At 50.1% G+C, this 26920-nt stretch overlaps 10 protein-coding genes across 10 annotated transcripts; 6 read left to right on the top strand and 4 right to left on the bottom strand.

Moving 5' to 3' along the window:
- Nucleotides 1-144: 144 nt before the first annotated feature.
- Nucleotides 145-2279, bottom strand: J4E82_008838 (uncharacterized protein; the record flags this gene model as incomplete). Its single annotated transcript, XM_051735068.1, has 2 exons — nucleotides 145-373; nucleotides 742-2279. 2 exons carry the CDS (start codon nucleotides 2277-2279, stop codon nucleotides 145-147), a joined length of 1767 nt encoding a protein of 588 aa, XP_051585165.1.
- Nucleotides 2280-2698: 419 nt separating this feature from the next.
- Nucleotides 2699-3585, top strand: J4E82_008837 (uncharacterized protein; the record flags this gene model as incomplete). The annotated part of the gene is made up of 3 exons (XM_051735067.1): nucleotides 2699-2852; nucleotides 3119-3195; nucleotides 3334-3585. The coding sequence occupies 3 exons, from the start codon at nucleotides 2699-2701 to the stop codon at nucleotides 3583-3585; spliced, it is 483 nt and encodes a 160-aa protein (XP_051585164.1).
- Nucleotides 3586-4407: 822 nt separating this feature from the next.
- J4E82_008836 (uncharacterized protein) lies at nucleotides 4408-4777 on the bottom strand (the record flags this gene model as incomplete). Its single annotated transcript, XM_051735066.1, has 2 exons — nucleotides 4408-4432; nucleotides 4485-4777. 2 exons carry the CDS (start codon nucleotides 4775-4777, stop codon nucleotides 4408-4410), a joined length of 318 nt encoding a protein of 105 aa, XP_051585163.1.
- A 2350-nt stretch (nucleotides 4778-7127) lies between these two features.
- Nucleotides 7128-8063, top strand: J4E82_008835 (uncharacterized protein; the record flags this gene model as incomplete). The annotated part of the gene is made up of 4 exons (XM_051735065.1): nucleotides 7128-7215; nucleotides 7277-7762; nucleotides 7824-7888; nucleotides 7950-8063. The coding sequence occupies 4 exons, from the start codon at nucleotides 7128-7130 to the stop codon at nucleotides 8061-8063; spliced, it is 753 nt and encodes a 250-aa protein (XP_051585162.1).
- Nucleotides 8064-10136: 2073 nt separating this feature from the next.
- J4E82_008834 (uncharacterized protein) lies at nucleotides 10137-11402 on the bottom strand (the record flags this gene model as incomplete). Its single annotated transcript, XM_051735064.1, has 1 exon — nucleotides 10137-11402. One exon carries the CDS (start codon nucleotides 11400-11402, stop codon nucleotides 10137-10139), a length of 1266 nt encoding a protein of 421 aa, XP_051585161.1.
- A 2781-nt stretch (nucleotides 11403-14183) lies between these two features.
- J4E82_008833 (uncharacterized protein) lies at nucleotides 14184-16003 on the top strand (the record flags this gene model as incomplete). Its single annotated transcript, XM_051735063.1, has 6 exons — nucleotides 14184-14499; nucleotides 14551-14729; nucleotides 14780-14886; nucleotides 14937-15062; nucleotides 15113-15202; nucleotides 15256-16003. The coding sequence occupies 6 exons, from the start codon at nucleotides 14184-14186 to the stop codon at nucleotides 16001-16003; spliced, it is 1566 nt and encodes a 521-aa protein (XP_051585160.1).
- A 2475-nt stretch (nucleotides 16004-18478) lies between these two features.
- On the top strand, nucleotides 18479-20014 carry J4E82_008832 (uncharacterized protein; the record flags this gene model as incomplete). The annotated part of the gene is made up of 2 exons (XM_051735062.1): nucleotides 18479-18623; nucleotides 18678-20014. The coding sequence occupies 2 exons, from the start codon at nucleotides 18479-18481 to the stop codon at nucleotides 20012-20014; spliced, it is 1482 nt and encodes a 493-aa protein (XP_051585159.1).
- Nucleotides 20015-20062: 48 nt separating this feature from the next.
- J4E82_008831 (uncharacterized protein) lies at nucleotides 20063-21412 on the top strand (the record flags this gene model as incomplete). Its single annotated transcript, XM_051735061.1, has 1 exon — nucleotides 20063-21412. One exon carries the CDS (start codon nucleotides 20063-20065, stop codon nucleotides 21410-21412), a length of 1350 nt encoding a protein of 449 aa, XP_051585158.1.
- Nucleotides 21413-21783: 371 nt separating this feature from the next.
- J4E82_008830 (uncharacterized protein) lies at nucleotides 21784-23863 on the bottom strand (the record flags this gene model as incomplete). Its single annotated transcript, XM_051735060.1, has 5 exons — nucleotides 21784-22485; nucleotides 22537-22688; nucleotides 23200-23501; nucleotides 23551-23719; nucleotides 23770-23863. The coding sequence occupies 5 exons, from the start codon at nucleotides 23861-23863 to the stop codon at nucleotides 21784-21786; spliced, it is 1419 nt and encodes a 472-aa protein (XP_051585157.1).
- Nucleotides 23864-25280: 1417 nt separating this feature from the next.
- On the top strand, nucleotides 25281-26074 carry J4E82_008829 (uncharacterized protein; the record flags this gene model as incomplete). The annotated part of the gene is made up of 3 exons (XM_051735059.1): nucleotides 25281-25351; nucleotides 25414-25706; nucleotides 25767-26074. 3 exons carry the CDS (start codon nucleotides 25281-25283, stop codon nucleotides 26072-26074), a joined length of 672 nt encoding a protein of 223 aa, XP_051585156.1.
- Between the last annotated feature and the right edge of the window lie 846 nt (nucleotides 26075-26920).

Genomic DNA, 26920 nt, shown 5'->3' with positions numbered 1-26920 from the left:
AGCATTGACATCTTCCACGAGGGTTCCGCGCTAAGTTCCTCCAGCTTCTTTGGTGCATGCAGCAACGCTGCATAGCGCATTAGCAATCGCTGCATGGCTTGTCGTTGCTAGGGAAGCTCGTCGTCCAGATTGCTTCTCCGTCCCTCACAACCCGTGCTTGGTGGGAGACAGCGTGGGGAAACTGTCGGCCATCGCGAAACCGGCACTTGGTGCGACCCACCACCGAACGGGTCCCGACGTCTTCACTCCAACCAAGTTTTTGTTCAGAGCGTCACAAATTCCAAACCTGCTCCTAGCGCCGGTTGCGGCACAGCCTTGCACATGGAGAAGCCATTGCCAACCATCTTCGTCAGAATGAGCGACAATGCATGCCCTAGAAACCAAGTTGCTAGCGGCTCCAGCTACGCCGCCATGACGGCGGACGGGCGATCAGCTGGCGATTTGTAGGACGCGATCGGAATTTGTTTTCTCGGCCGCAAAGCATCCAGGTTTCAAAGAGGAGTTATGCAGTCATAACATGATTTGCTTTTTACATCAAGGCTTGAAAGTTGCACAGTGTCCAGGCTCTGACGCATGCAGAATGCAGGGTAAAGTTTGAGCAGGAACCAGCAACGTGCTACAACATTGATGACTAGCATAGCATTGCAACATCTTGATACAGGCGTTCGAAACCTTGCGCTTACTAACGCATGCTGCACGCACAACTGATATTTAGACCTCCAATCAAAGCCTCCAACTTACTGGAAACTTGTCTCTAATATCTCTGGCTTGCGCTCCTCCAAGTCCAAAATCATCTGTCCGAAAAGCCCATTCGCCCAAGAGAACCACTGTCTTGTCCAGTCACTCTCATTAAAGCTGTTGATACTCTCGTGAATCAGACCCAAGCCATCAGTACTGCTCACAATCTGAGCAAGCTCGTTCACAATTTCGCCTTCGTCATCGCTCGTGAAAATGCGTACAATGGAAGCCATGGGCCAAGCCATGCCTGGTCCCTGATGCGGGCCACCAATAGCATTAATGACAGGACCTCTCATGAAGTATGGGTTTGTCGAGCTGAGCACCAGATCGCGTGTGTTCGCATATGTCTCCTCATTAACCGGATACTTGAAAAAAGGTGCTGAGAGGAGACCCGGAATGTTAGCGTCGTCCATGATGACGCGCCCGCCGAAGCCGTCGACCTCGAATGCATAAATCTTGCCATATACTGGGTGATCAACCGTCCCATGCGTTTCAATAGCGTTGCGTAGCGACTCTGAGAGGTTCGACATTCTTTTCGCAAGCGCCGCGGAACTTGTGCTATTGAGTTTACTCATGATTTCCGCTGTTGGAGCCAGGTACGAGCTAAACATCATATTGGCTGGGATGTAGAGCTGGAAGATAGTGGAGTCGTCGCTTGGTCGGAAAGCACTTCTGATTAGGCCAGTTCCGTTGGCAACTGGATTGCCGATTCCATCGTTCGCAAGAGTTTCGGTTGCTCTGGTCGTGGTTCGCTCCCACGTATACGGACTCTGTAAAACCGCTCCGTCCGGACCATAAGTTGGAAGCATCATATCGTCGGCCACATCCAGTACCGCTTCGATAGCTTTGGCCCACTGGAACTTTCCAAAGAACTCGACATCTCCCGTTGCTTCGTAGTAGTCGGCAGATATCTGTAGAAAGGCAGCAAGCGAGTCGAGCTCATATTTGCATTCAAAAACGCTGCTGTTTGAATATTCAGGGAAAACAATGTCCTGGTTTCCAGACTCGTTCTCAGCTGGAGGGATACCGCTTTCGGCGGGCGGCTGGAACGAGTTGCAGTACGGTGCTGTGAGTAGGTATCGCGCCTGGAGGTTGATGACTCCCCGGTACAAGCTGGCGATCGAGTTCGGATCGCTGCTGGCGTTCAAGAGGGGCAGATAACTTTGCAGCTGGTTCGACGAGTCCCGCAGCCACATCGCATTGATGTCTCCTGTGATGATGAATGTTAACTCTTCATCGGTGTTGTTGGCTGCGTAACCTTTCCATGCGATTGCTGTATCGAGCGTGTTGGGGTAGGCATTTTGGAACAGACGGTACAGGTCTGGGTCTTTGATGACACCTTCCATGCGTGTGATAGTGTCCTCAAGGCCCTGCGACTTGAAAGTCCGACATTCTTCAGACGGTCGTTGGTAGGCAAGCTGATATTTGCCGGAGCTCAAAGGTTCATGAACCTCGAGTGCGTAGTCCACGTATTCTGGACATTGCGCTGAGACGAGCAATGGTATGTTTGTGAGTGCACTCAGAACCATGAGGCTGCGCATCTTGACGTAGGGTAGCAAGCCAATCTCGGGATGTCAAAAGGAAGTACTGAAGACATGAGGTATCGCGAGGAAGGCCCCAGAGTATATCCTCGGGGCTATGACGGCACACATGGATCGTCATGGTCGCCGGCTGCCTTTGCTGCATTCGCTGCTTTTTGTTCCGAATAAATGTACCCCGCTTATGGATCTCACGAGCAAACAAAATAGCTTGGCGACGGATGTAACGTTCACTGAAGCTATTCGATGGACCCATGGGGTAGAAAGCACGTCGACGTCATTTTGCTCGTGAACCGGGCCGAACGGTCAGCGGGCTGGAAATTGGTATTCAGAAGAAGAAGGTAGTAACCAGTCTGCGGATGGTTGTGTACAAAGTCTGTCAACTGACTCAAATGTGAGAAGTGCCGACATTTTGCGCTGTCATGGCTGTGGTTGAGCATCAAGCTTTGACGATCTGCGGGGATGGCACGCGGTACGCACCTCACCTAGGCACCAAGGCGCCGAACAAAGACGCACAGCATCACTTTGTGTACGTACCTGAGTTTGCCCAAGGTAGATACACAAGGAACATTTTCGGTGAGTCCCGATGACGATTAGTGACTTTCGACAGCATAGATCCATGGGAGGAGCTTTAGGGTCATGAACCACAATGGGTTAGCGGCCCCGGCCCCGGCATTAAACGAAGAACGCTTTCTGTCACGAGCCTCGTTAGAACTCTCCGCTTCCCCGTATATCATCCATCATGGTCACCGCCTAAAAGTTGACAGCGACACAGATATCTGGTCTTGTGGCTGGACTGTGTGGATGGTGAGCAACGTTGATTCAACGTAACCATATTGCAGCGTCCCCGCCTACTTCAGCTTTCTCTGCAAGGCAATGCGCCGATCATCCTGAGTTGGAGATACCAGGAGGCACGATGGTGTGCTGACTGCCTCAACCAGTATGAAGAACATCGGCTGCATTACGGAAACTGCCGGGAACATAATGCCTCGTGCAGCTTCTGTATCTTCAGTCCGGTACAGCTCCGAGATTCCGCCTTTGACAAAGATTACAAAAGAAAGTTCTTTTCGAGAAAGAAGTCTTTCTTCAGATACGACGCGTCCATCACTCTGCTGCAAATGCTACAGGACTAAACCGTCGGCACGGTAAAATGACCCACTCTACACGTGGGATGCTTGTCCTCTTACTGGGATCATCTGCAGAACGAACCCTCGCGAACTGTTGTCGAACGCAGTTGGACGCCGGTTTTGCCTTAGGTGCGCATAACAAGCTGGAAGATAACTACAAGCAGTTTCTAGATGGGTTGTAAGCTAGATCCAACTTAGTGTTGGCATCTCCTGATCCTTCGCATATCTTATTCGTTGGCTCGCAATAGTTTTTTGCAATTACCTCGAGACTCAATGAATATCACTCGGCCTCATAAAGACAGAATGCGACATCCTTTCTAGACATTAGTGATAAATGGCGTCTCATGCTGACCCTTTAGTGTTATCTCGCCGCTTGAACAGCATGTGAATTCATGGTTGCTGATCTCAAATCTTTTGATCCTAGTTGCTAAGACAATATTGTGGTCTATGCCTTGACTGCTAGATATGAACATAATAACGACAAAAGCATTTGACGTATAGGAAAGGTTTGCGCTAAACTGCTTGACATGCTACTCCAAATGAATTGGATTAGAAAGTCCTGCAAGACTCAATAGCCATTCCTGTGGAGACCGTACACCAGAACTCCAACCCCAGATCTATCGCTGTCTATCCCGAATCAATCCGTCTTCCAGGATCCTAAAGGCATCTTGGTTGCGAATTAAACATAGGCTCTTTTCGATCGAGAACCCCATATTCATACTACTTCGGTCGTGTGATGTAGAATGTGAGGCAAGAGTAGTTCGACGAACATATTCCACCAGTCCGGGAAGAGGAGATATTTCGATCAACGTTCCACGTCTTTCACTTCAAAAGCCGACTTCCTCTCGTGAGACTTGACCCCGTGTACCTGCAGGTTATGCCTCTCAGTCATTACATCGTGTCGTGTCGTCGGTTGCTATGTTGTGGGGTCCTTGGGAGGACCCTCGTATATCGCAGCTTATTCTGTTATTCGCCTTAGCGAGCTTGGAGGGTCGCTCCTTTGCTCATCCGTAAGTGGTGTTGCTTCCGCTGTTCGAGTCAGCCTCAGGAAGGTTGTGTAAGGATGATTATTCCATCTTACCTTGGACTCATTGGTGCGTGAGCCATATTACCACCATTCGATTGGTAGTAGGGTTTTGGCAATCCAAGCTGCGGAAGCTTGCGCCAGCTTCGTTCTCGTACTTCTCTCATGTACGAATCTTGTTCTGGAGTCCGATGGAAACGGCTTGACTCATCTTCAGGCTCTCCACCCATAAATCTAGCGACGGCAAAGCCACAGCAAACGAGCGCGCCTGCTCCGAGAATGACGAGGAAAATGATCAGAGCTGGGGCGATGTCGAAGCCCATGTTGCCGTCCCTTTTCTGGAGATACATCTTGGTTGTGAGGAGAGGGAGTATATGTTGTGATACAAGTGTTTGTATGACGAGAGCGAGTGATAAAGGATGGGAGAGGTGTGTATGCTGCTGTGACACGCTCACGATCAATAAAGCTAAGGCAGAGAGTAAGCCTGATGCGCGGAGGTTCCGGAAGCTGAGAGAGTGACAAGAAAAAGACCGAGAGAATGGGTATTGGTGTGCTGACGACGACAAGACTGTATGGTGTGATGTGACAGCGTTCCACAAACACCGAGTTGCGAGACCCTGCGTGACCCGATCACTAACCTATATACCGTTGCAGCTATCCTTTCGGGAACCGCAAGTCTGACAGATCGTGCATTTGCTGCGAACCTCGACCCAATCGGTTGCTAGGAGAATACGACCCTTTCACCATGCTATTGGCTGTATCACAGTTTCACGTGCTCGGACAGACAGTTACCCCACCTACCGACCAGATCCAAGGCCTCGTTGGCCCTCAGAAACGCGTAACACCCCAGCCTATCCGTTGCGTAGACACGCGTGGAAGTGTTGTTCCCGGACAGTCCGGAGGGGCTATGTTAGCCAGAAGTTTCGGACCTCCTGACTTGGCCCAACTCTTGGACTCTTCGAATTCCTCAGGCATGCGCGCGGTGGCACCTCCGACATTTCCTTTTACCTGGGCGCAATCTTGATGCGAGTATTTCTGTATTGTCGGAGCTGTAGAGGGCGATGTTCGCTGGGGAGACCTGTGGTGTTGCTGCGGTCTCACTCAGCTTAGATGACGCGTCACCCGCACCCTCAAGGCTTGCCGAGCACTAAATTCCCCACCTTCTGAGGTCAACAGCGAGGATACCAGACTCTTATATGAAGATGCGACACTCAATGACGCAAATTTTTGTTCCTGAAAGATGCGCATCGTTCGCAGATCGTCAGGTCCGGCAGTGCGACAAATTTAGCACGTCGTCTCAGCATCCTGGGCTCCCGCAATCCTCCTGAGCCTGAACCCGACTGCCCAGGTCTCTCTTCTCTGACGCCTTCTCATAGTCTTCAGCAACAACCCGCCATATCATGATGCACTTCTTAAAAAAAAAAAGTTCTGTGAAGAGCGCAATTTCCTTCGGAGTTCGTCAAGTGTAAGAGAAATATCCGTTCTATTTCCATGTCCTGTCGCACGAAGAGACGGCTGAAATGAGCTCTGCTCAATAAAGTTTGCTGTTGTCTTGTGTCTTGCGAATTCTTAGGCTTCCAAGGTTTCCTCCACTATCGCTAGGCGTACTCTGAGTGAGAACCTCTCTAGACCTGGCGGGCGACGAACATCTTGCAACACAAATCCCAGGTCTCCAAGTCCAGCATCCAGCAGAGACAACCTTCGAACAACAATAGAAGGCAAAAAAGCCTGGAGTCTCAAGCGCATTAGGTTGGGGCTGCACTGGAGATTTGTACCAGCTCTTCCATGAACGACACGCGCTCTTGTACGTGCTAAGATGTTTCAGCTGTACGCATTTCCAGCCTTATGGTGATGAATCATCGCTACTAGGTAGAAGTTCGGTTCTACGGTCCGTATTCAATCTATCTTGATTAGCCGTATTAAGGTTTCCTACGCCACCGGATATAATCGATTCGAATGCAGCAACACATGCAGATATGCTGCGAGTATGTCCACCACCCCGTGGGGTAACTGTTCCACTGCATGTCGGCAGCTGTAGGGCTCCAGTGATTGCCACACATCGGTATTGTATTTGGTTAACCGCAGGATTACTGCATGTACACGCGACGCAACAGCAAATGCTTGAGCACGCAAATTTCCTACGAGAACGAGGGTTTACATGTCCAGACCCATTAATGCACCGAGCGATCCACATCGCCCAGAGTCCAAGTGTACAAAGTACCACAACGTCGTGGCTGAAACCAGCACGTGGTTGGTGATTGCCTGGAAGGCGGCAATGGCCGTAACCGACAATATATTACCCATCACCAGTTCCCGGGCGAGGCTGCGTCTGGTATATTAAATTCAGTGTCATTTCAACCCCAGTGGCCTATCGCATTGGTTTCACGCCGTCACCAGACTGGAAACACTTCTGGGCTTCCAATGATCCAAGAGCGCGGCGACCAGGGCGTGTTTCCATGAGCGGATGGCGTACAGCTCAGAAACCGGGTCGACTCGTGCATGGAGATGAAAAATTGATTGCAAGCATTCGCGAGTACCTGGTAGAGGGAAATTTCTGGCGTTTGGAGAAGGCCACTAGAAGACGAGAAGAGTATATGAAGGGACGATAGATCCGGGTTCAAGGTCTCTCACGACAGCAAATAGTTACTACGCATCTTCTACAGTCGCTTTCTACAATTCATTCACTCTACAATCACCAAGATGCTCTCCCTTCTCCTCCTTCTTGCGCCCCTTGCGGCTGCCCACGGCCATGTTGACAAGGTCATCGCAGACGGCAAGGAATACCAAGGTAGAAAATCCCATGTGCGAGATACTTGTGAGACATACACTGATTTTGTATGTCTGATTAGGCTGGAATGCTGCGCTCAAGTACCAGAACCCCATCCCGGCCACCGTCGGCTGGCAAGCGGACAACCTCGACAACGGCTTCGTCTCCCCTGACAGTTTCGGCACTGCGTCCATCGTATGCCACAAGCAAGGCAAGAGCAACGGCGCCTACGTTTCTGTCAAGCCCGGCAGCAAAGTCACCTTCAAGTGGGACACCTGGCCAGCTAGCCATGTTGGCCCAATTCAAGAATATATCGCGGCCTGCAATGGCGACTGCGGCTCTGTCAGCCCCACAAGCCTCCAGTGGACAAAGATCCAATCCAGCGCCTGGAAGTCAGGAAGCAACCCCGGCACCTGGGCTACTGATGATCTCATTAAAAACAACTTTTCCTGGGATCTTACTATTCCCAACCTTGCGCCTGGTAACTACGTTGTTCGCCACGAGATCATCGCGCTGCACGCTGCTGGTCAAGCCAATGGCGCCCAGTCTTACCCTCAGTGCATCAACCGTAAGTGTCCCTGTATGGACCGCATGTGAGACATAAGCTAACTTCGCACGCCTACATCTAGTCAAGGTTGAGGGCTCTGGAACTACGAAGTTGAGCGGTGGTGTTCCCGCTACTAGCTTCTACAAGGTAAGATACGCTGCTCAAATTATACCTGTTCTGTGGGATATCTGCTAATGAAACGATATAGGCGAACGACGCTGGTATTCAGTTCAATGTCTTCAGGTCTTTCGACAGCTACCCTACTCCCGGACCTGCCCTCAACAAGCTCTCCAAGCGTCATGCTAAGGACCTTGAGTACTAGATCATGGTACAAATTCTGGGGTCAGAGATCTCATGAGCGAATAGATTAGGCTTGACTTCTCACCTACTGCATACTTCTTTCTTTTGTTCGCTGGTTAGGGCCTTCAATACGATGTATATAGAGCATTGATGGAGTGTAAATAGCATTTTAGAATCACACTGTGTTTTCTTCGAGATCCTGCTGTAGCCTGAAGGTACTTGATGCATTATTGCCGCACATGTAAGGATAGGCTGAAGTAGTCCGGGTATCACTTTTGAGAAAAGGCCTGAGAGTAATGAAACAAGAACCATCATTGGGTGATGTGCAGTACGGTGAGACTTGCAAAGCACTGCTACTCGCTCGATTCATAATCTGTTACCTGTAAAACTTCCCACATCTGGTTTATACACCAAATGTGCTTAAAGCCACAAAGTATAGTCGGCAACGTAAAGGCTCACCCTCTGAACATTTCCATAGGTCGAATGATGCCGCAGATGTTTATCTACTACTATGATAACATGATTCGCCCTGCTACTTTTCGTGTAACCAACCCAAATTAGTGATCTCGACCCTCAGATGGGATCCATTTCATACAATATCCACCTGCAAGAGTTTAGTTATGTTTACATCGAGCGTTTTCGCGTGCCATGTGCTGCTGTAGAGTAATTAGGATAACACTCTCCTGTTTGGGACGCTTTCAAGCTTGACTGTCCTCAATATCGTCTTGACCTGGCCGCTTGGGCGACTGAAAACTTCGTTACTGATAGCGGCGCTTTGCTCTAAAGTTTTTAGGCAATTAGAATAACGTCGCATTCGCATACATGTCATACCTTTGGCCATTGCTCTTCTTCTTGCTGCTGACAAAGTCGCTTTTTAACGGCCGGGGCGTTCGCATGCCTAGGTAACTTTCCGCGATTGCTCTCGTACCTGGCCCCGTTTGAGCAGTTGGCATTCTCTTAGCATGTAATCCTTCTTTGGGCTTTATTGTGACGATGCGTCTGTCTTGCTTGTGTTAAGCTGATTCTGGGATTTACTTCCACATTGCTTTTATCTGGACTTGTTCCTGCCTCCGTGCCTTCATGCATATCTTCTACTGTTGCTCGTTGAAGCTCTGACGCACACGTCTTACTTCTGTATCTCGTCGTTTGATCGTGGCTCTCTATCCCACTTCCCCTTTGCGAGGTGCTTCCGTGGCTTTGACTCGTTCTGTATGTCTTCCACTAGATTCCTCGCCTCGTTCCTTTAGTTTCTACTATATGTTTGCCACTTCTTTAGCATCTCCTTGTGCCCTTTTCATTATCCTTGCTGTGCGCTCTACAGTTTTTCATTGTCCAGTGTCCCGTGCTGTCAATCTGAGATGGTAAAGATTCTACTTGGTCGGTATCTGATCGTGGCTGCTATTATATTTGGAATCATTCTTTGTTGCTCTTAAGTGCGTCCCAAGCAATTTCGATCCAATAGTTAGGTTACAGTCATGTAAGCTCTGATTGAGAATGTAATAGTGCTTACATTCTGAAGGCTTTTAGTACTACCCGTGAGTCAGCCCGCTTACTTTCAGAATGGTAAGCGAATTGCAGTCTCTTGGAAGGTTGTGCCATCTCAGCAAAATGTGCGCGTTCATTGATCCCAAGAACGTTTTAGCAGTCCAAGCGATCAGGCGACTTAAGTGGCTCATTCAAAATGTAGAAACGTCAAAGGTTGTCAATGAGGCAAAGGGCTGGATGATATGTGGGTGGATGCAATGTTAAATATAGCAGAGAAGGCTGAAGGAGAAATGGCACAAACAGCCTTATATGCGTACTGAGCGTAGCTCTTGCTAGGTGGTAGGGTGAATGAGGCTGAGTAAAGGTACCCAAGTAGAAGTATCCGAGGGAGTAAGAGAATCAAATGTACCGGAGGAAGACTGAAATGTATGTCAATAGTAGGTACGGTACATGTAGGAAAACGATAACACAAGGACACCAAAAGAAAAAGCGAAGCACTGTCGTAGCTATTTATGCTGCTAATAATGTAAGTCAATCAGCTAGAGAGGCGAACGATATTGGGTACTAGCTATTGTTACCTAGGCTGTTTGGTCTAGGTCGCAGGTTGTCTTCATCTTTGCATCGGATGTTCGCCAAACTGGCTCCGGTTGCCCATCTGCACGCCATGACCTTGCATCTTTTTGCCATATTCCATAACCTCTTCTTCCCATTTTTGAAGCTCTTCCAATTCCCCTCCTTCAATGATCTTTTCAACAGCGCCAGCAAGTTTCATAGCGTCAAGAGCGGCCTGATTCGTACTCGCAGCTGTGTGTGGTCTAAAGCCTGCCAGCGCATCACCCAGCAATAGTACTCTACCGTTTGCTAGCAAAGCAGAGGGTGCGATGACATCCGTGATGGTTTGTATGAACGGCACCTTGGTCTTGTTGACGAGCTCAGAGAACTGTGGTGGGAGACTCTCATTCGCTAGGTTCTTTTGTCGTCTCCATACGTCCTCCTTAATTCCACCTGGAGGTAGTGTAATGTGGTGCCTCTTTCCCTCATTGTCTGTCATGAGCTCAATGTGCTCCGGTGACTCTTCTTTATAGTTCACATACCAAACCCAATTCAACAGTCGTTCGCCGGGCTTTGTCGTCCCATTCTTGCCTGGGATGGTATACGCTAATATCTGAATGCCGTCGGTGTGGTAGAACGTAAACCTCTCAACGAAGACATCGGTGGCAGCCTGAGAAACCTCGGTCTCGGGTACCGTACCGCGCCATGCTACGTATCCGGCATACTTCCGCTTCACATCGGGGAAGTATTCGGCACGTATTTTGGAGCTGGGCCCATCAGCTGCGACGACAAGGTCTGCGTCTGTTGTGAATGTTTCCCCAGATTTGTGCTGGACAGTGACCCTGACGGGCTCTGAGGAATCTAGTAGCGAGGACGACGAAGGATTTGGCACCACAACACTGGTTACCGTACATCCGTATTCATACGATGTTTTTCCTTCGCCTCCCTCCGCTGTGGGCGTCTTCGCGTAATCGGTTTCGGTACCATCGTAGTTGGTTCGTAGAAGGTGGTACAGCAAATCCCAGCTCGTCATACGCTGCTCTTGGTCGTGACGGTCTATAACCTTGCCACCCTTATCAAGATATAACCTTTGATGACTTGGAACTGTCAACGTAGTTTGGCTGCGGTCGTGCGTTTTGAAGAACTTTTGCACATCTTGTCCAGCCACTACACCAGCACCTTGATCCTGGAGAAGAGGTGTCGGATTACGCTCAAAGATGCGAATATTGAGGTCTTTGCGAAGGCGCTTCAACGCGACGCCAGTCAAAAGGCCACCTAACGATCCCCCTACGATTACAATGTTCTTAGGCTTTGCTGGTGCCATTGTAACGTGTTGCAAATCTACGAATGCAGTGGGGAAAATCGTCAAGATGGAGCTGCTGGCTCGACATGTTGGACGTTACATGTTAAGCTTTGAGGTGACCATGATCTGCTCCAGGATGCGGCGTTGCATTACGTTCGATGACATGGTGGATGTATTCAGACAACCGGATACCTCGGCAGTTGAATCGTGTGGCTTATGACATCATGATGTTCACTCACACTTCCACTCCATCACGCTTGCCGAATCCAAATACTTATACATATCCCAATATACAGTTGAATCATCGAGCAGATCATGTTCGGATATATCTTTCTCATTCTTCCTAAGTTTGTATCCAGCATGAACTGCGGGAAAGTGATTGAGTAAAAACATGGCACGAACAGTCACCTCTAGCGACACTTGTGTTTTTCTAAAAACACAGTACAACGCCATATCGCTCCTTGCATCTGCAAACGGATGTATATTCTGATTGATGCACATATACCACCGTTCTATAGTACTAATCGTCAACTTCCATTGCCCCGAACATATTCGACTCGATCGCTATATGAACGCGCCTTGCAGAGAGATTAACGCCGAAGTTACAGGTGTTGATATAAGGCGTGTAGTACATGGATTATCGCTTCCGCTCGAATCATCTAGGCAGTCACAATGAAACCTGTTTGGAATGGCTGTAAAGTGAGGTCAAGATCGGAGTGCTACCACATATCCTAACAATGCCACACATCAACGGCAGCGGAAACCGGATTTCCGGGTAGATGCAGGGGCATGCGGAGCGACATGCTGCAACACCATGTCTGCACGTTACATTGTTAATCCGATTGGTTACATCAGGAAATGCGAAATACTTTGGACTTGTGAAGCACTTCGTTATGACCAAAAATTACGTCCATGTTCAGTTTTTGTGATAGTGAGATGAATGTCTTCATCGGTATGGCCGTACAAAGATGAGTCACTTGTATCTGCGATAGTTCTTATTGGAGGGACTCTTTTTGCGTAAGAAGTGCATAGATGCCAGAAGTTGTAACTAGCTTGTCGCTGCTTATAGGTAAGTTATCGCAGTACTACAGTTAAACTAGAAAGCAGCTGCAGCAATGCTTCGCGATTACGAGCACCCCGCGATGTGAGTCAAAACCCAAAGACAATCCCAGGTTCATGTGACCATGTTCGCGCATGAACGCATTGTTATTTAGTGTTGCACAATCCGCAAGCTCTCGACAACATCCTCATATCTGATCACGTTCGCAGGATCGAGAGCGAGACGCTAATCATCACTTGGTCAAGTATCACAGCAATCAGGTAGCCGCGAATGCATTCCCGGCATGCTGCTGAGAGTGTGGTCTTCGTCTTCATCAAACCACAGCCCTTTTATGGTGGCACGACACATCCACGGCCGGAAGGCATCAAGACCCTGCCGCCACGGTACAGCCACACTGGGCAGCTTGTATCACCACACGTTTCCCCACACTAAGTGGCTCTGGTGGATCAGTCTTGCCGTGCTCTTGGCCCGGGGTTGTTTCCGCCGATTGCTACATAGCCAAAAGATGCTGGTATATCCTAAAAAGGATGTTATGTCCGATCGATAGCTACCTAGGTACATAGGTACGGGTGACAAGCTTAAAGTATCGACGACAGGAGTGCAGGTAATCTTCTAGAAGACTGACATGAAACCTTTGGGACTGACAGGAGGTTTGGGACTGATCTGACGTAGGGCGATGTTTTCAAAGTTGCGCAGGATAAGAGAACGCATGAATGTCAGACTTCCTGCCGGTCAATGGGCAGAATTGCAAAGAGATACTGAAACCACAGTACCACATGGATCTTCCTGTATACATGAGCTCAGTTTGCATCAATATTTCAACTGCTATAGTCGCAGAATTCGGCGGGTGCAGCGCTGGAATGCGCCCTAGACATGTCGAGCTCAGCACTGTACCCGCAACCGCGGCACCCATTACGATCAGGGCAACGCTATTCGCATTTGAGCTACAGTGAACGGGGGCCGTAATACAACGCTATTCGACGTGTGTAGCTATTAACTCACATTTGGACGAGAAAATCTAAGATCTGGTGTTGTGGTGATGAAGAGCGGTTCCTGGGGGGATCCTAGGAGGTCCAGTCGTGCCGAAACCTCCGATGTCTGATCTCGGATGCGACGATCCAGCACGAACCAGAACACGATCAACCGCACGACGTACCCAACCGTCTTCTTACCGTTCACGCATCCGTGCATCGCATATCGACCAGCATGTTTGAAGGCGGCCGTCAGATTGCTCTCCGCGGTCGCAGTTTGGCAAGGTAGTAGCTTGTGCTCCCATGGTAGCCGTCGTGACACATCTCTCCGCCATAGCGTTCACGCGTCTCTCCCTGCAGATGGTGCGCTCTCTTCCCGTTACACATCAGGAACAATCACTAGCCTCTGGTGGCTAAATACCATTTGACCCATCTAACAACGAGCAATCCCTTGCCGCTTAGACCACCGAAGCCGCAGCTAAACCCTCCCTGTCGTATTCTGTGCTGAACCTGGCCCATGTGCGAGGTAGTCTTAATACTTCTTACGTCTTCCCGTCCTTCATAGTAGTCGTGTGCCGCTCCTTTCGCCTATGTGCCCTTTGCATGACCTGTCCCGTCTTCTCGGTACCAGCTGCCTCCATTCCTTCCGCTACACGTCCCCACTTTCGTTTTGTTAAGTAAGAGGCAGAGCCTGACATTCAAATCCTCATACCTCATCGATTGTCAATCGAAACTATCACATCCGTTTGGTATCCACACAGCATGGTCAACATGGCGCCTCTCTTGCGCCCACGAAGACTCGATGGCACAACAAAACCCAACACCGACGCTCTTGGTATCTTCTATGTCGTCGTTGCCATAGTGTACACACTGATACTGGGTGTGGAGCTCTTCTTCCTACATCGACGTAGAGAAGCCTTTTGCCTGCAGATAAGAAATCTCAAGGTCGTCTTTGCAGCAGTGCTTATGCTACATATTTATCTCATCCTCGTCCTGCTCGTTTACCCTTGGAATGGCCTCTTTCCGTGCTCAGCCGAATTCTGGATTATGTCAGTATTTCTCCCGTCTGGCATGGCATTCTTCCAAGGTAAGTCCGGTGGGCCGATATAGCAATGGATGCATACTAAGTCTTTTTTAGCCTGCAATGCCAAAGTGCTCACAGCATATGAGAGCCAGCGTCGGATGACACGCAACTTTCTGGAGGGTGCGCGCAGGAAGCGGATATCTTACACCCCTCTTGGCCTGTACGAAGCATGGCGCGATCTTGATGCGGCAAAGAAAGTGTACTTTGGAACTCTGGTCGGATTAGTGCTTTCGGTAGGTGATGATTTGTGGTGGCTCGAATTGCAGACAGCTAACGGCCATAGTTCCTACCAGCCATCATGTTGTTTTTCGGCTCCCGTCGTTTCCATGATGCCTACGGTTTCTTTGGTGTTCCGGCCAATTACTTTGAGTGCCGCAGAGGAGGCGAGTGGTATGTTGAGCGAATATGACTTTTGAACCATTCCATTGATTTCAAAGCAGGATCCCTTCAATATTTGTGCAGCTGTTCTGGACGATGATTGTTGGACCTTGGATACTGTGGAAGATCCGTAACATCAAGGACGTTCACTCTTGGGCCTGGCAAACGAGACTCGCAATCATTGCCGGGTATGTGCGCCTGTATCACGAACTATTCACACAACTAACCCGAATACTAGCCTTCCCGGGACGCCTCTTTGGATCGCCTTCACGTACTCTGACATGTCCAAAGTCCAGCACATCAACAAATTCTTCGCACCAGCTGGATGGTAAGTGCAGTCAATTTGAGAACTTCATCGTCAATTCTAACACTGTCATATAGGTTCATACCGTCACTAGTAGTCTGCCAACAAGTTTTGATCATTATACCACTCCGAGACGCATTGAGGGCCCGCCCCAATCGACGAGCATCCATATCTGAAACTGACTCGCTTACCTCCAACCACTCGGTCATGTCCGAAAAATCGACTACTGTGGTTTTCACCAAGGAGATGAGGTCCAAGACGTCGATGCAGTCGCTAGAGTTCACTATTCAGCATAGTATCGAACCTCTGATTGCCTGGGCTGCTGCTCGTGAATTCACCGCCGAGAACTGCATCTTCCTGCGCGAGGTGCGCAGCTTCAAGAAGAAATGGGGTGGCCTAAAGGTTGTCACCACTTCCCAACGGCGGCAGATGTTCAACGAAGCGTCTTTGCTTTTCTACACGCTCGTCAACCCCTTCACTGCAGAGGCACCGATCAACATCGAATACAAGGTTTTCAAGACACTACAGGTCATGTTCGCAGACGTGGAATTCGATCCATATATGCCACGCAGCCAGACACCTGATGATGTCAAGTCACCGGTCATTCGAGAGAACGTCGTCTGCCCATGGGAGGATACCTTGAGCCGACCAGCGAGTATCGACTCCAGCATCACATCCTCGTCAACGGCGAGCACACGGACGATAGTCCCGAGCGAATTCACGGAAGACGTCTTCGATGCTGCTTTTGAAAGCATCAAGTACCTTGTCTTCACCAATACCTGGCCGCGCTATGTGGAGCTCGCAGGCAAGCTCCCATCGCCATAAACTAATCGCTACGAGACATCGTCGTCGATGTTAGTCCATGATCTGGCAGAGCTAGATCTTTCATTTTGTTCATACTCTCATTAGTACCGATCGGGAATAGAGTCCAATATCTCTGAACTGTCTTGCAAGGCTTCGTCACGGTAATATCTACCATTCCTCTCTCTCTTTCCTGGTTCGTCCATCTTGTTACATAGTTTGATTTGATTGCTTTCGGATAGGAAATACCCTCAATGGCACGGCGTCCCTTTCTCCATCTGCTATCTCAACAGTGTCACGCACCCCCATCTGATGTTCACTTGTCATGGCACTCAAAACAGCCAGAACACTGGGCGCCTAAAACGCCAGGTGATCTAGACAGCCTTGGGAGCTTGCCGCTGCTCCACTTCTTTCGTTCATGCGATGAGCTACACATTGACCTCCCGGAAAGAAGACGATCCTGAGACCTGACACATTGTACGTTAAGAGTACGTGCTGCGGATCAGAGGCCGTGTTTGGCAGGACCCCCGGTAGGAACATTAACCTACAGTGCGGTTTCGACGTGTTTTGACAGCTGAGTAGGGCGAACATGGAAATCTACTAACGCACGATAGATCGTAGATCCTTACTCACGACTCACGACGCCATCGCCATTCAGTATACCACCTGTTGAACTCATTTACATGTCTCCTTCGTCTCTGTTCTCTTTTGATGTCCAGAAGAGTGGTTCGGCGACTCCGCACACAACATGACACCGCGCCGCTAACGCACCTCTGCGACCTACGCCGCAATCCCATTACACGGCACAGTAAGCCACCAACAGCGCCTCTTCCACTCTTTTTGCTCCCTTTCTCTCTGTAGCATAAAGACGGCTCGCGTGTTAGTCTCGGCACATGCGGTTATGCATCGAGGGCGTGCGTATCCGGAAGGCTCGAAGTACCGGCGCTGTGGTTTCGCGTTTTGGGACGTTGAACGTCGCAGGTCTATCTGCTAAGGTGCGTCCAAGGACCAATGACCAAGGACCTGGATTTTGGTCGTCTTGTGTGGGAAACTCTAGTTTGAGAGAGTATCAATGGAACTGATATAGGCTGATTGGGTTGCAAGAGCTGTGCTCTTGGGTGAGTGGTTTCGCGTACTGTTTATTTGCGTTGCCGTTCTCATAGCGAGAGCAGGGATCTTGTTCTTCGGTAAATTATCATGATTGTTTAGGCAGCTTGTACCCGAGGCTCTGTTCTGAATGCTCGCGTACGCGCTGTGAGGTCGCACACGTGTGGTTAGGAAGAGACGCGATGTTCCGTGAATTGAAGAACACGCTAGCATGACTCACATATACATCGAGAATTCTTAGTTCCATTACTCGGATCAACCAACAAACCACACTACTATCAGTCACATCTTGCATTTTTGTCATTACCCGGTGTTGTCAAACCGAGCAGCAAATTATGTCATGCCATCGTAAGATTAATGATGCACCATAAATCAGTCGCATATCTGCATTTCAATACAAATGACTCTCCGATAGCTCTATCTCTCACTACTGTTTCCTTCTACTGTGAACTCTTCTTTACCCTTTGTATTTCTATTGCAAGACAAGGCAGTCGTCGTTCCGATCATCCTCCACGCTCTTTTCCCCGCCTTTCCTTGTTGGCCTGCAAACCGGCGCTGTAGTAGGTCGCGGAACTGCCTTTCGGGCACACGCGCCCAGACCGCAACTGTAGCAATAGTGATGGGTGCAGCTGGAGCATAGAGGGTTGCCCGGGCATGCGCCATCCCCGGCGTTTCCGTTCCCGCAAGTGCAGCAGTACCAACCCATGTTGAGATGTTGAGGTTAGTGGTATAGACGGAGTGATTATTTCTTGCGTCGTGGAGTAGACTGAAGGTAGAAGTACAGAATAATCGAAAAGAACGCCATATGGTCATATCACAGGTTTTGCTCGTATGTGTACACACGGTAACATATCATCAACGCTCGATGGGTGTCAGTATAGACAGTGAAGAGAGACCCGACACACGGAGCATTGTACAGTGTACTATGAGATGGTTGGACATGCGGAAGCTGATGACTCGAGAGCTAGTCAGCAAACTATCTCGACGAATCTCCCTGCCCGCCTATATCGCTTCCATGATGTCGCTCACATGACATGAAGTGGAAAGTCGTGGGGAAGCGATGGTCACGTGGTCGATGATGAAACAGGACAGGGTTCCTTGGCGCATGTACGGGGAGGCAGCGGCGCATCAGCTCGGATCAGCAAACATCACGTCGCCCATCTTCACGCGTCGAGACATCCCCAATCAGACGCCCGACCGCTCCCGAGTCTACTCCCCGTCGCGTACTGCCAGCAGCACCTCGGGCATCGTGCGCACACTTGCGCCTGCCCTCTGTCCCTCTCTCCAGCAACTGCAGGCCACACGACTGTCGGCTGTAGTTGCCCAGGCCGAGAGCCCGTCCCACGCCCGCCCCACTGTCGATTCACGAGCTTGAGCTCCGTCACCACCAGCATGTCAGGCTCAGTCGCTGTTGCCCGCCCGTCGCAGCCTCCCCGTTTGCGCCGGGAGTCACAGCGCCCTGGCGTCGCGCGCACCATGACCCGCCAGTCCAACATGGAGGACGAGGGCGTGAAGCAGGAGGATGCCCGCAAATATGGTACGTCGCCTGGGCCACGGCAAAAAAGGGCACAGTTGCTAACACACGGCGCAGTCTATACGCAGCAAGACATCCTGGCCAGGCACAAGGGCAAGCCGCCGTCGCTCCGTGTCTACCTGCACCCCAAGCACTTCCGCTTGAACGACTCCCAGGAGACGCTGTCCTATGCCTCTCCTATGCGCGAGCTGCTGCAGGCCATCAAGGACAAGGAGGTGCCCCACAACATGGTCGAGGAGCTCTACGAGTTCAACACGCCCTGGTACGACAACTGCCTCATCGTCGAAGTTCACGACTACCGCTCCGCCGGCGTCAAGCCCAAAGATGATACCAACAGCACGGGCGAGGCCGGCACCAGCGCCTTCTCTATCCACAACTACAACAACTTCATAACGCCCTCCCCCTTCGCTCCATTCCCAGTCAACAAGCCCGATGCGAAGCCTGGCCAGCCTAACGCACAGAGCAAAGACGACGAGACCAAGGAGGACAAGGAGAACATGCCCGCTCCGGGTCAGAACGGCGCCCTGTCGAAGCAGCCTGGGATTGGCAAGGTCAGGACAGTGGTGCTGTTTCCGACTCCGCAGTCGCAACTGGCCGACATGCAGCTTCTGGCCACCACGCCCGTCCCTGACATGGCCACCCTCAAAAGAATGCAGGCCCAGGGCAGGGCTGGGGGCATGCCACCGACTCCAATGACTGCAGTACCCTCAACGCCCACCTTTCCTAATGGGCCCAGTCCGAAGCGGCAGAAAATGGTCCTTGACGACAGCAACGTGCACGAGTTCGAGGCTGAGTTTTTGAACGCTACATGCCCGCCCCTCTACCTGGAACCAACCAAGAGCTTCGGCCAATCCCTCGCTCTCATGGATGCCATCACACATCCGAACAATAAGAACCCCGCGCCTCCACGCAAGACTCGTAAGAGGACTACCGCCGAATTGGCTGCCGACGAGGCCGAAGCGCAGAACATGCAGCGCTTCATGTTGGCAGGCGACGAGTACCAGAGCATCATGACGGCCACCGCTACAGGCAACGACGACAACGCCGTGCGCGCTGCTGCGAATTCCCAGACCTTCGCCCGCTTCAAGACTATTGCTAACATCCGCGCAAATCACGAGGAAGCCGACCGGAGGAAGAAGGAAGAAGATGCTCGAATTGCTCAGGCCAAGCGTGCGGCGCAGATGGAGGCCGAGATCCAGAGAAAAAGGGAGATGGAGAACAGGCAGCAAGCCGAGCTTGCGGAGCGTCAACAGCAGCAACAAGCCCTTCGTCAGCAAGCGCATCAGGCGCAACTACAGCAAAACCAGCAACAGAACGAGGCCGCGCGAGCCGCTGCGGCAGCACAGCACCAGATGTCCAATGCGGCAGCGATACAGGTTACACAGACACCCTAATCGGCTACGCAATCTCAATTCTCACCAACCATACGCCAGCAGACGCCCATGGCTGTCTCTGCAGCTTCGCCGTTGGTTGGAGGGCAGTCTGCGCAACACTTGGGCGGCACTCCAATGGTTCCAACAGCATCGAATCAAGCTATCAACAGCCCTGCTCGACCGCCGTCTGCTGTCTCTAACCATCAAAATATGATTCGCTCCGTCAGTCAGCAGCAGAACCTGAGTCGCACCGGCACGCCGCACATCGTACAGGGCACGCCCGTAATGAACGCCTCGATGCCGAATCGCAACATGACGCCTACTCCTAGTCGCATGAACCAGGGCAGCCCATCTATGGCAATGCAAGGGCAGACACCAATGATGATGCAAACTCCTCAATCTGGCCAGAATATGACCCCCGAACAGATGCAGCAGATGCAACAGCAGCGCCTACAGCAGCAACTTCGTATGCAGCAAATGCAGCAACAAGGAGGATCACCAGGTAATCCACAACAACAAATGCAACAAATTGCATTCCAAAAGGCCGCCCAGCATATTCAGACGCAAGGAGTGCCTCCAGGTCAAAATCCACAAGCATACCGCAATCACCTTGCGCAGCAATATTTCAACCAACTGAAACAGCAGCAGCAGAATCAACAGCAATTGGCCTTGCAAAACATGTCACCTCAGGGAGGCATGCAGCAAAATGGTATGCCTCCACAAGGCATGGCCTTTGCTAACATGAACCTGCAGCAGATGCGGCAACGGTATCAGCAACACAAGCAGTCGGTTATGCAGAATTACGGCCAGAACATCCCTCAGCAAGTTATGCAACAGATCCATCAGATGGAAATACAGATCAAGCAACGAGAAGCGCGTGAACAGCAGCAAATTGCCATGGCACAAAACATGCAGAACGGTATGGGCAATCAGATGAATGGTGGACAGATGAACGGCATGCAGAACGGTATGCAGAACGGCAATCCGACCAACCCAATGCAAATGCAACAGTACCAGCAGATGCTCCAACAACAACGTCAACAAGCCGCCAATCAGTCGCGACTCCTGCAGATGCGTCAGCAAGCCATGGCGAGCGGCGGTCAACTGCCTCAGGGCATGATGGGCAATATGAATGCCATGAACGGCATGCAAGGCGGTGGTATGCAGGGCATGAACATGGGTAACATGGGCAACATGGGTCAGGGCATGAACATGGCGCAAATGGGACAGATGAATGGAGGCATGGGAGGTATGCAGGGTGGACAGATGAATGGTGGCATGCAGGGTATGCAAGGAATGCAGGGCATGAACCCGCAGCAGATGAACCAGATGATGATGATGCGGCAAGCGCAGCAGCAGGCCCAGAGGATGGGACAACAAGGTGGACAACAAGGTGGGGACATGGGATGGACTGGTTAAAGTCCACTCTACCAACCTCTTTTACTTTATCCTTTCTCTCTTCTTTGGATGTGTTTTATTAGGGACCTCTGGACGGCGAGACGGGATAAAAAGGTGTTTTGGGGCATGGGGAAAAGTTCATTCTTCAAAGATACCCCCGGTGTTGGGATGGGACTTTAAATCTTGTTTACGACAGTCACGGCACACTAAGGTTTTTTGACTGGCATGACTAGGTGGCTTGTTGACTTGCTATTATTGTAAGTGTAGGGCCCTCGTCGGACATTCTATATCATTACTAAATTCTGTGACTATTATCTTCGACTGCGCGTTTTGTAATCGTGCGTGATGTCTGCATGCGGACAGCCTTGGTTATCCTCTGCGCCTTGCAACACTTATTTATTCGCTCTTCTCTTCCCCTGGCCCCTGCCCCTCTTCTCCGCCTTCTTCTTCCTCTCCATCTTCTTCTTCTCTATCATTTTCTTCTTCTCCATCATCTTCCTCTTCTCATTCATCATCATCTTCTTATTCATCATCATGTCCTCCTCCATCATATTCATGTTCTCCTCCATCACATTCATCTCCCTCTCCATAATCATCATGTCCTCCTCCATACTCATCATGTCCTCCTCCATAATCAGCATGTCTTCCTCCATCATCATCATCTCCTCCATCATATTCTTCTTCTCCGCCTGCCTCTGGAGCTGTTCGCAATGCTGCTTTAGTTTGGCCCCCTGATCTTCTTCCCATTGGCGGAGGCGTTCTTCGGCCACCTTTTCTAGTTCTTTTTGTGCTCGTTCTGCTGCTTGACGTGATCGCTCTTCCGCGAGTCGTTCTTTCTCTTGTCGAGCAGTACGCTCCACTTTGGCACGAGCTTCCTCTTTTGCTTCGCGCTGTCTCGCTTCTGCAAGTCGTCGTTCTTCCTCTAGTATACGCACTCGCTCATTATTTGCCTCAAGACGTTCTCGCTCTTCTTGAAGCACATACTCAGCAAGATTGCTGCGGTACTCATTCCACTCTTCTTGTACTTCATTGTACCGTGTATCATACTCGCTTCGTGTCGTGGAGTTTCTCAGTACTTCGAACGCTTCTCGTACCTACCATTCGTCAATTCAACTTCATAAAGCTTTGCCGGTAAGTACACGTACCTGTCTGAACTCGACGGCATCTATCGTCTTACCCGGCGCTTTCTTGTCTGGGTGGTGTCGTAGCGCTAGCATGTGGAAAGCCTTCTTCACATCTGCTGCTGTAGCACGCCGATTCACACCCAGGTCGAAGTAATGGTCAGAAATTTCGGGCTCTATGGGCTTGGAAATGTGCATCTTTAAGAGAGTTTGCGCTTATTTTTAACGTTGCTCTTCAATATGCCTGATGTTCGTGCTGTATGCGTTTTCGAGATGCCACAATTACTATAAAATAAAAGTGGCGCGGTTGACGATACAATTGTTAAATAGAACTGCCTGAAAGTGGAAATGTATCTCAAAAGGGTCGTGAGTGGTGAGTGGTGAGGCTACGATCGCAATGCAGATGTATAGAGAAGGGGCAACAAACAACTAGGAAGAAGCGATAGTGTGTGCCGCACACCGAAGTGAGAGCAATGCTGAGCACAATGATCTTTGTGGATTTCAGATGTCCACCGTTTCCTACCCTACAGCAAGTCGGCTATCTCCGGTACCACATTCTCGTCACCTTAGTATGCCGAATCTTTTTCTGCAACTGGAAGATACCATATAATAACGCTTCAGCTGTTGGCGGACAACCTGGAACATATATTTCCACGGGAACAATTCTGTCTACGCCCCTCACCACACTATAGCTATAGTGGTAGTAGCCACCACCATTCGCGCAGCTTCCCATGCTGATCACCCATCGTGGCTCGGGCATTTGATCATAACACTGCCGAAGAGCGGGAGCCATCTTGTTGGTGACTGTGCCGGCAACAATCATTACATCTGCCTGACGAGGAGACGCTCGAAAGATAATCCCTAGTCGGTCCTGGTCGTAGCGAGGCATCGAGCAGTGCATCATTTCGAGGGCGCAGCAGGCGAGACCGAAGCTTAATGGGTGGAGTGAGCTCTGTCGCGCCCAATTGAGTATCTGATCCGCAGTTGTCCTGAGATTGTCAGCGAGTATACTTCATCTGTTTGGAGAGCTTTGCTTACAGGACATGTTCGACAACGCCTCTGGGTTTGACACTGGTGGATGGAAGGAGAGTTTCTTTGCGCTGTCGGTTAGTTTTTATGTCTCCGGAAAGAGAAGAACAGCTAGAGAGTCTGCGATGTTCTGTGACTCCGGATACGTAATTTGAAATACGAGGTCTTATGATGTATGCTAGGCAATGTCAGTACAGTATACTCGAGATTCACAAAGTGAGAAAGTACAGAACGCATAGTGGATTTTGCAGCTTGTGAACTCTCGAAGCTTCGACATGACTACCAAGAGTATTGGAGGGAAGTAGTTTCGCTTCTGCAGCATACTCCCTGGTACAAGATGATATGGGCAGAGGATTGATGGTGTATCACGTGTCTTACTCTTTAGGGTAAGGCGGGCGCAATTAAAGCCCACATGAGAGGAAAGCCCACATTCCCTTGTTACCAAAAACCCACATCCAACCCCGAAAAGCCCACACTACGAGCGGCACCAATAACGAACCAATGTCAGATCGCAGCGAGCCAAGAGCTGGAGGCACATCCCATCAATGTCTTACATGCAGAAAATTCTTCTCGAGTAATAGTCACTTGCGGAGGCATGAAGCCAGTCGTATGTTCACTATCTTGGAATTAGCCATCTGATGCCTAACACCAGTGAGATACACGCAATCGCTTAAACGCTTGTGCCTTTTGCAATCGCACCTTCATCCGTCAGTACGTGTCTCGTGTAGCTTTGTTAGCCTCAAGCAGACTGACATCAACTCCTGCGCAGTGATGTCCTGAGAAGGCATTCAAAGTCATGTCAACAAAGAGGAGAAAATGACGCGATAGCCTCAGCAAGACCAGGACGACCACCTCGACCTGGAAAAAGTGATAATCAGGCGCAGATGTCAGGCCTGTTCGCCAGTGGCATCAACGCCAGTGACGTGAATGGTCACACCACGATACGGGTAGAAGACGCCCAGAGGCTCCTTCCCTACCCAATCATATTCCTGTATCGTTATTCGGACCCTCGCCGCGAATCGATCCTCAATGCTTTCGCTGATGAACGAACACCTGCACAACTTTTCGGTAGCCACATAGCTTCTAATGCAAGCAACCAACTATTCGAAGGGGACATGGCACTCTTTAGCATCTTCTCAGATCTCTTTATGGATACTGGCGCGGATGTTTGTGCTTCGACGCCAACAGCATCAGGAAGGTCTCAACCGATTGCCATTCTTCAGTCTAGGGTTGACGAGCTTTGTTCTCAACTCTTCTCGTTCAGCAAGACGCGTCGAACAGCTGACCTTGATTGCGGCGACATATTTCCAGTGAACGCTGCGAAAGCGGTTTTCACTGCTGAAAACTTCGAGGAATGTGTGTGGGCTTACTTTACGGTCTTTCACCCACAACAACCGCTTCTTCATTGGCCCACGTTCGATATGCATAGTGTCTCGCTGCCACTTTTGCTTGCCGTCGTTTTTGGCGGATCGGTTCACTGTTCTCCAACGGATGGCGCATTGTCCTGTCGTGCCTTCTTTGATTTTGGTGAAGAGTTCATATTCGAGCAACTGCGCCATATAGTAGCAGCGAAACCTGATCTACATAGCGATCCTCATGCAATGGAAAGCGTACAAGCCGGTTTACTTATTGTGGCTTTACAAAGTAGCTTCAATAGCGAGGCAGTTCGCAGAAGGGTTCGGGTCTCAAGGCACCCAGAGCTGACCGTTGCCATACGGTCCCTTAGGTTGCTCGATCCGATGATCCATTCAAGTCATCAAAACAAGGTGCCCGACTGGGATGCATTCATCGCAGAAGAGTCTAGAGTAAGGTAAATCAGCCGCCAGTGTATTCGCAGAACCCGGAAATGAATTGCAGCACTAACCACCCCAGGATCGTACACTTCATGTGCGTCATGGATTACATGAATACCTTCTTCTTCAATCTGCTTCCGAATCTGGCTATAGGAGAAATTTACCAACGACTTCCGTGCAATGACGCGCTTTACGATGCTTGGACACAAAAAGAGTACGAGCGGTTATGCGTAGAATCATTGCGCCCAACGAAGCAGATACCTAGTATCAAGCAGCTGGTAGCTTTGCTGATGAGCGAGAACTGGTCGGACGAGCAGAAGAATCCGCTTCTCAGCATACTCGAGCTCAGGCACCTTATGATCTGCGTATTCGGTAAGTCATGTCGTCTGTTCGCTTGTCTGCACCATGAATATGGGCTAATGCAAATTGTAGCACTGCATTCCATCATCTTCGTATCGCGAGCTGCGCTTCTGACGCCGTCGTCATATCGCGACTTACTTCGCGCAACGAAGCGCTGGAAAGAGCTTTGGGACACTTTGCATACAAAACATGAGGCAGAGCGTGAGAAGTCGTTGGGCTTCGTCAAACATGGTCTGGAGATGTGGTGGGTTACATGTAAAGTTCTTGAGTTGGCACATGCTGGTGACTCGCAGAGTCGCTACATGGAAGTTAGCCCTACGGACTCGCTGATAGAGCTGCATAGTTTTCTCAAACAGTATGGGAACTGTGTGGACGGGTAAGAACGATTTGACTTGGAATATACTATACGGCCGTAAGAGAGAGAGACTTGGTAATCTAATAATGTCTCTATGGATAATCTACGTCGATGCAAAATCTCCTCGGATCCTTCTTACCATCAAATTACAATCGAACCATCATGACACGAGCGAGAACTTAAGAAGATATTACCGGGAGAAAAGTCAAGACGGTTGTTCTATAGCCTGGGCTGTTCTACCAACAGCCAACAAGCCCTTCACCGCATTTATGTGATGAGTCTTGTCGCTATCGTGTTTCATGTTAAGACGCTCCAACCCAATCCATGGTTGTGGCCTGTGGCGTCCTAACCCAAGGTACATCATTTAGCGAAATGACATAATGTCTGAAAAGTATCAAAGCGTTTCAAACACAAGCTTTTCTGACACGGGAACTGACAAGAAACAGGTAGCAGGGTACACGTTTATGCGTTCTGGAAGCGTCGATGGTGATGTTGTGATGTGTTGGTAGGTGTTATCGGTCCTTTTGAGGAGCGTCAATTGTGTGAGGATGAAAAGGTGGGTTCGTATTCGGGTCGCACGAAAACCCGGTGTCCATCGATCGATGCTTCGATTTTTCGGTCTTCATGCATGTGGTGGGGTGGAGGAATACGATAGATTGGTACGCTTGTGGGAACGGCGGTTTTGGAAAAGTAACGTGGCAACGGCCTCGCGTGATCGGAGAGATCTGAGTATAGAAAATGTAGACAGGCCATAGGTATACTTGCGTTGCAACACAATGCGTGCCGCTGTAGTGTCGGTCGGGTCGTGAAGAATGCTTGGTATCATATGGGTACGAGATGAGAACGACCGTGCAGCGGCTCGAGTAATATT

Source organism: Alternaria postmessia (genome assembly GCF_024291825.1).
Source record: "Alternaria postmessia strain BMP 2775 chromosome Unknown scaffold_76, whole genome shotgun sequence".
NCBI classification, from domain to species: domain Eukaryota; kingdom Fungi; phylum Ascomycota; class Dothideomycetes; order Pleosporales; family Pleosporaceae; genus Alternaria; species Alternaria postmessia.
This window is presented reverse-complemented; position numbering and strand designations above follow the sequence as displayed.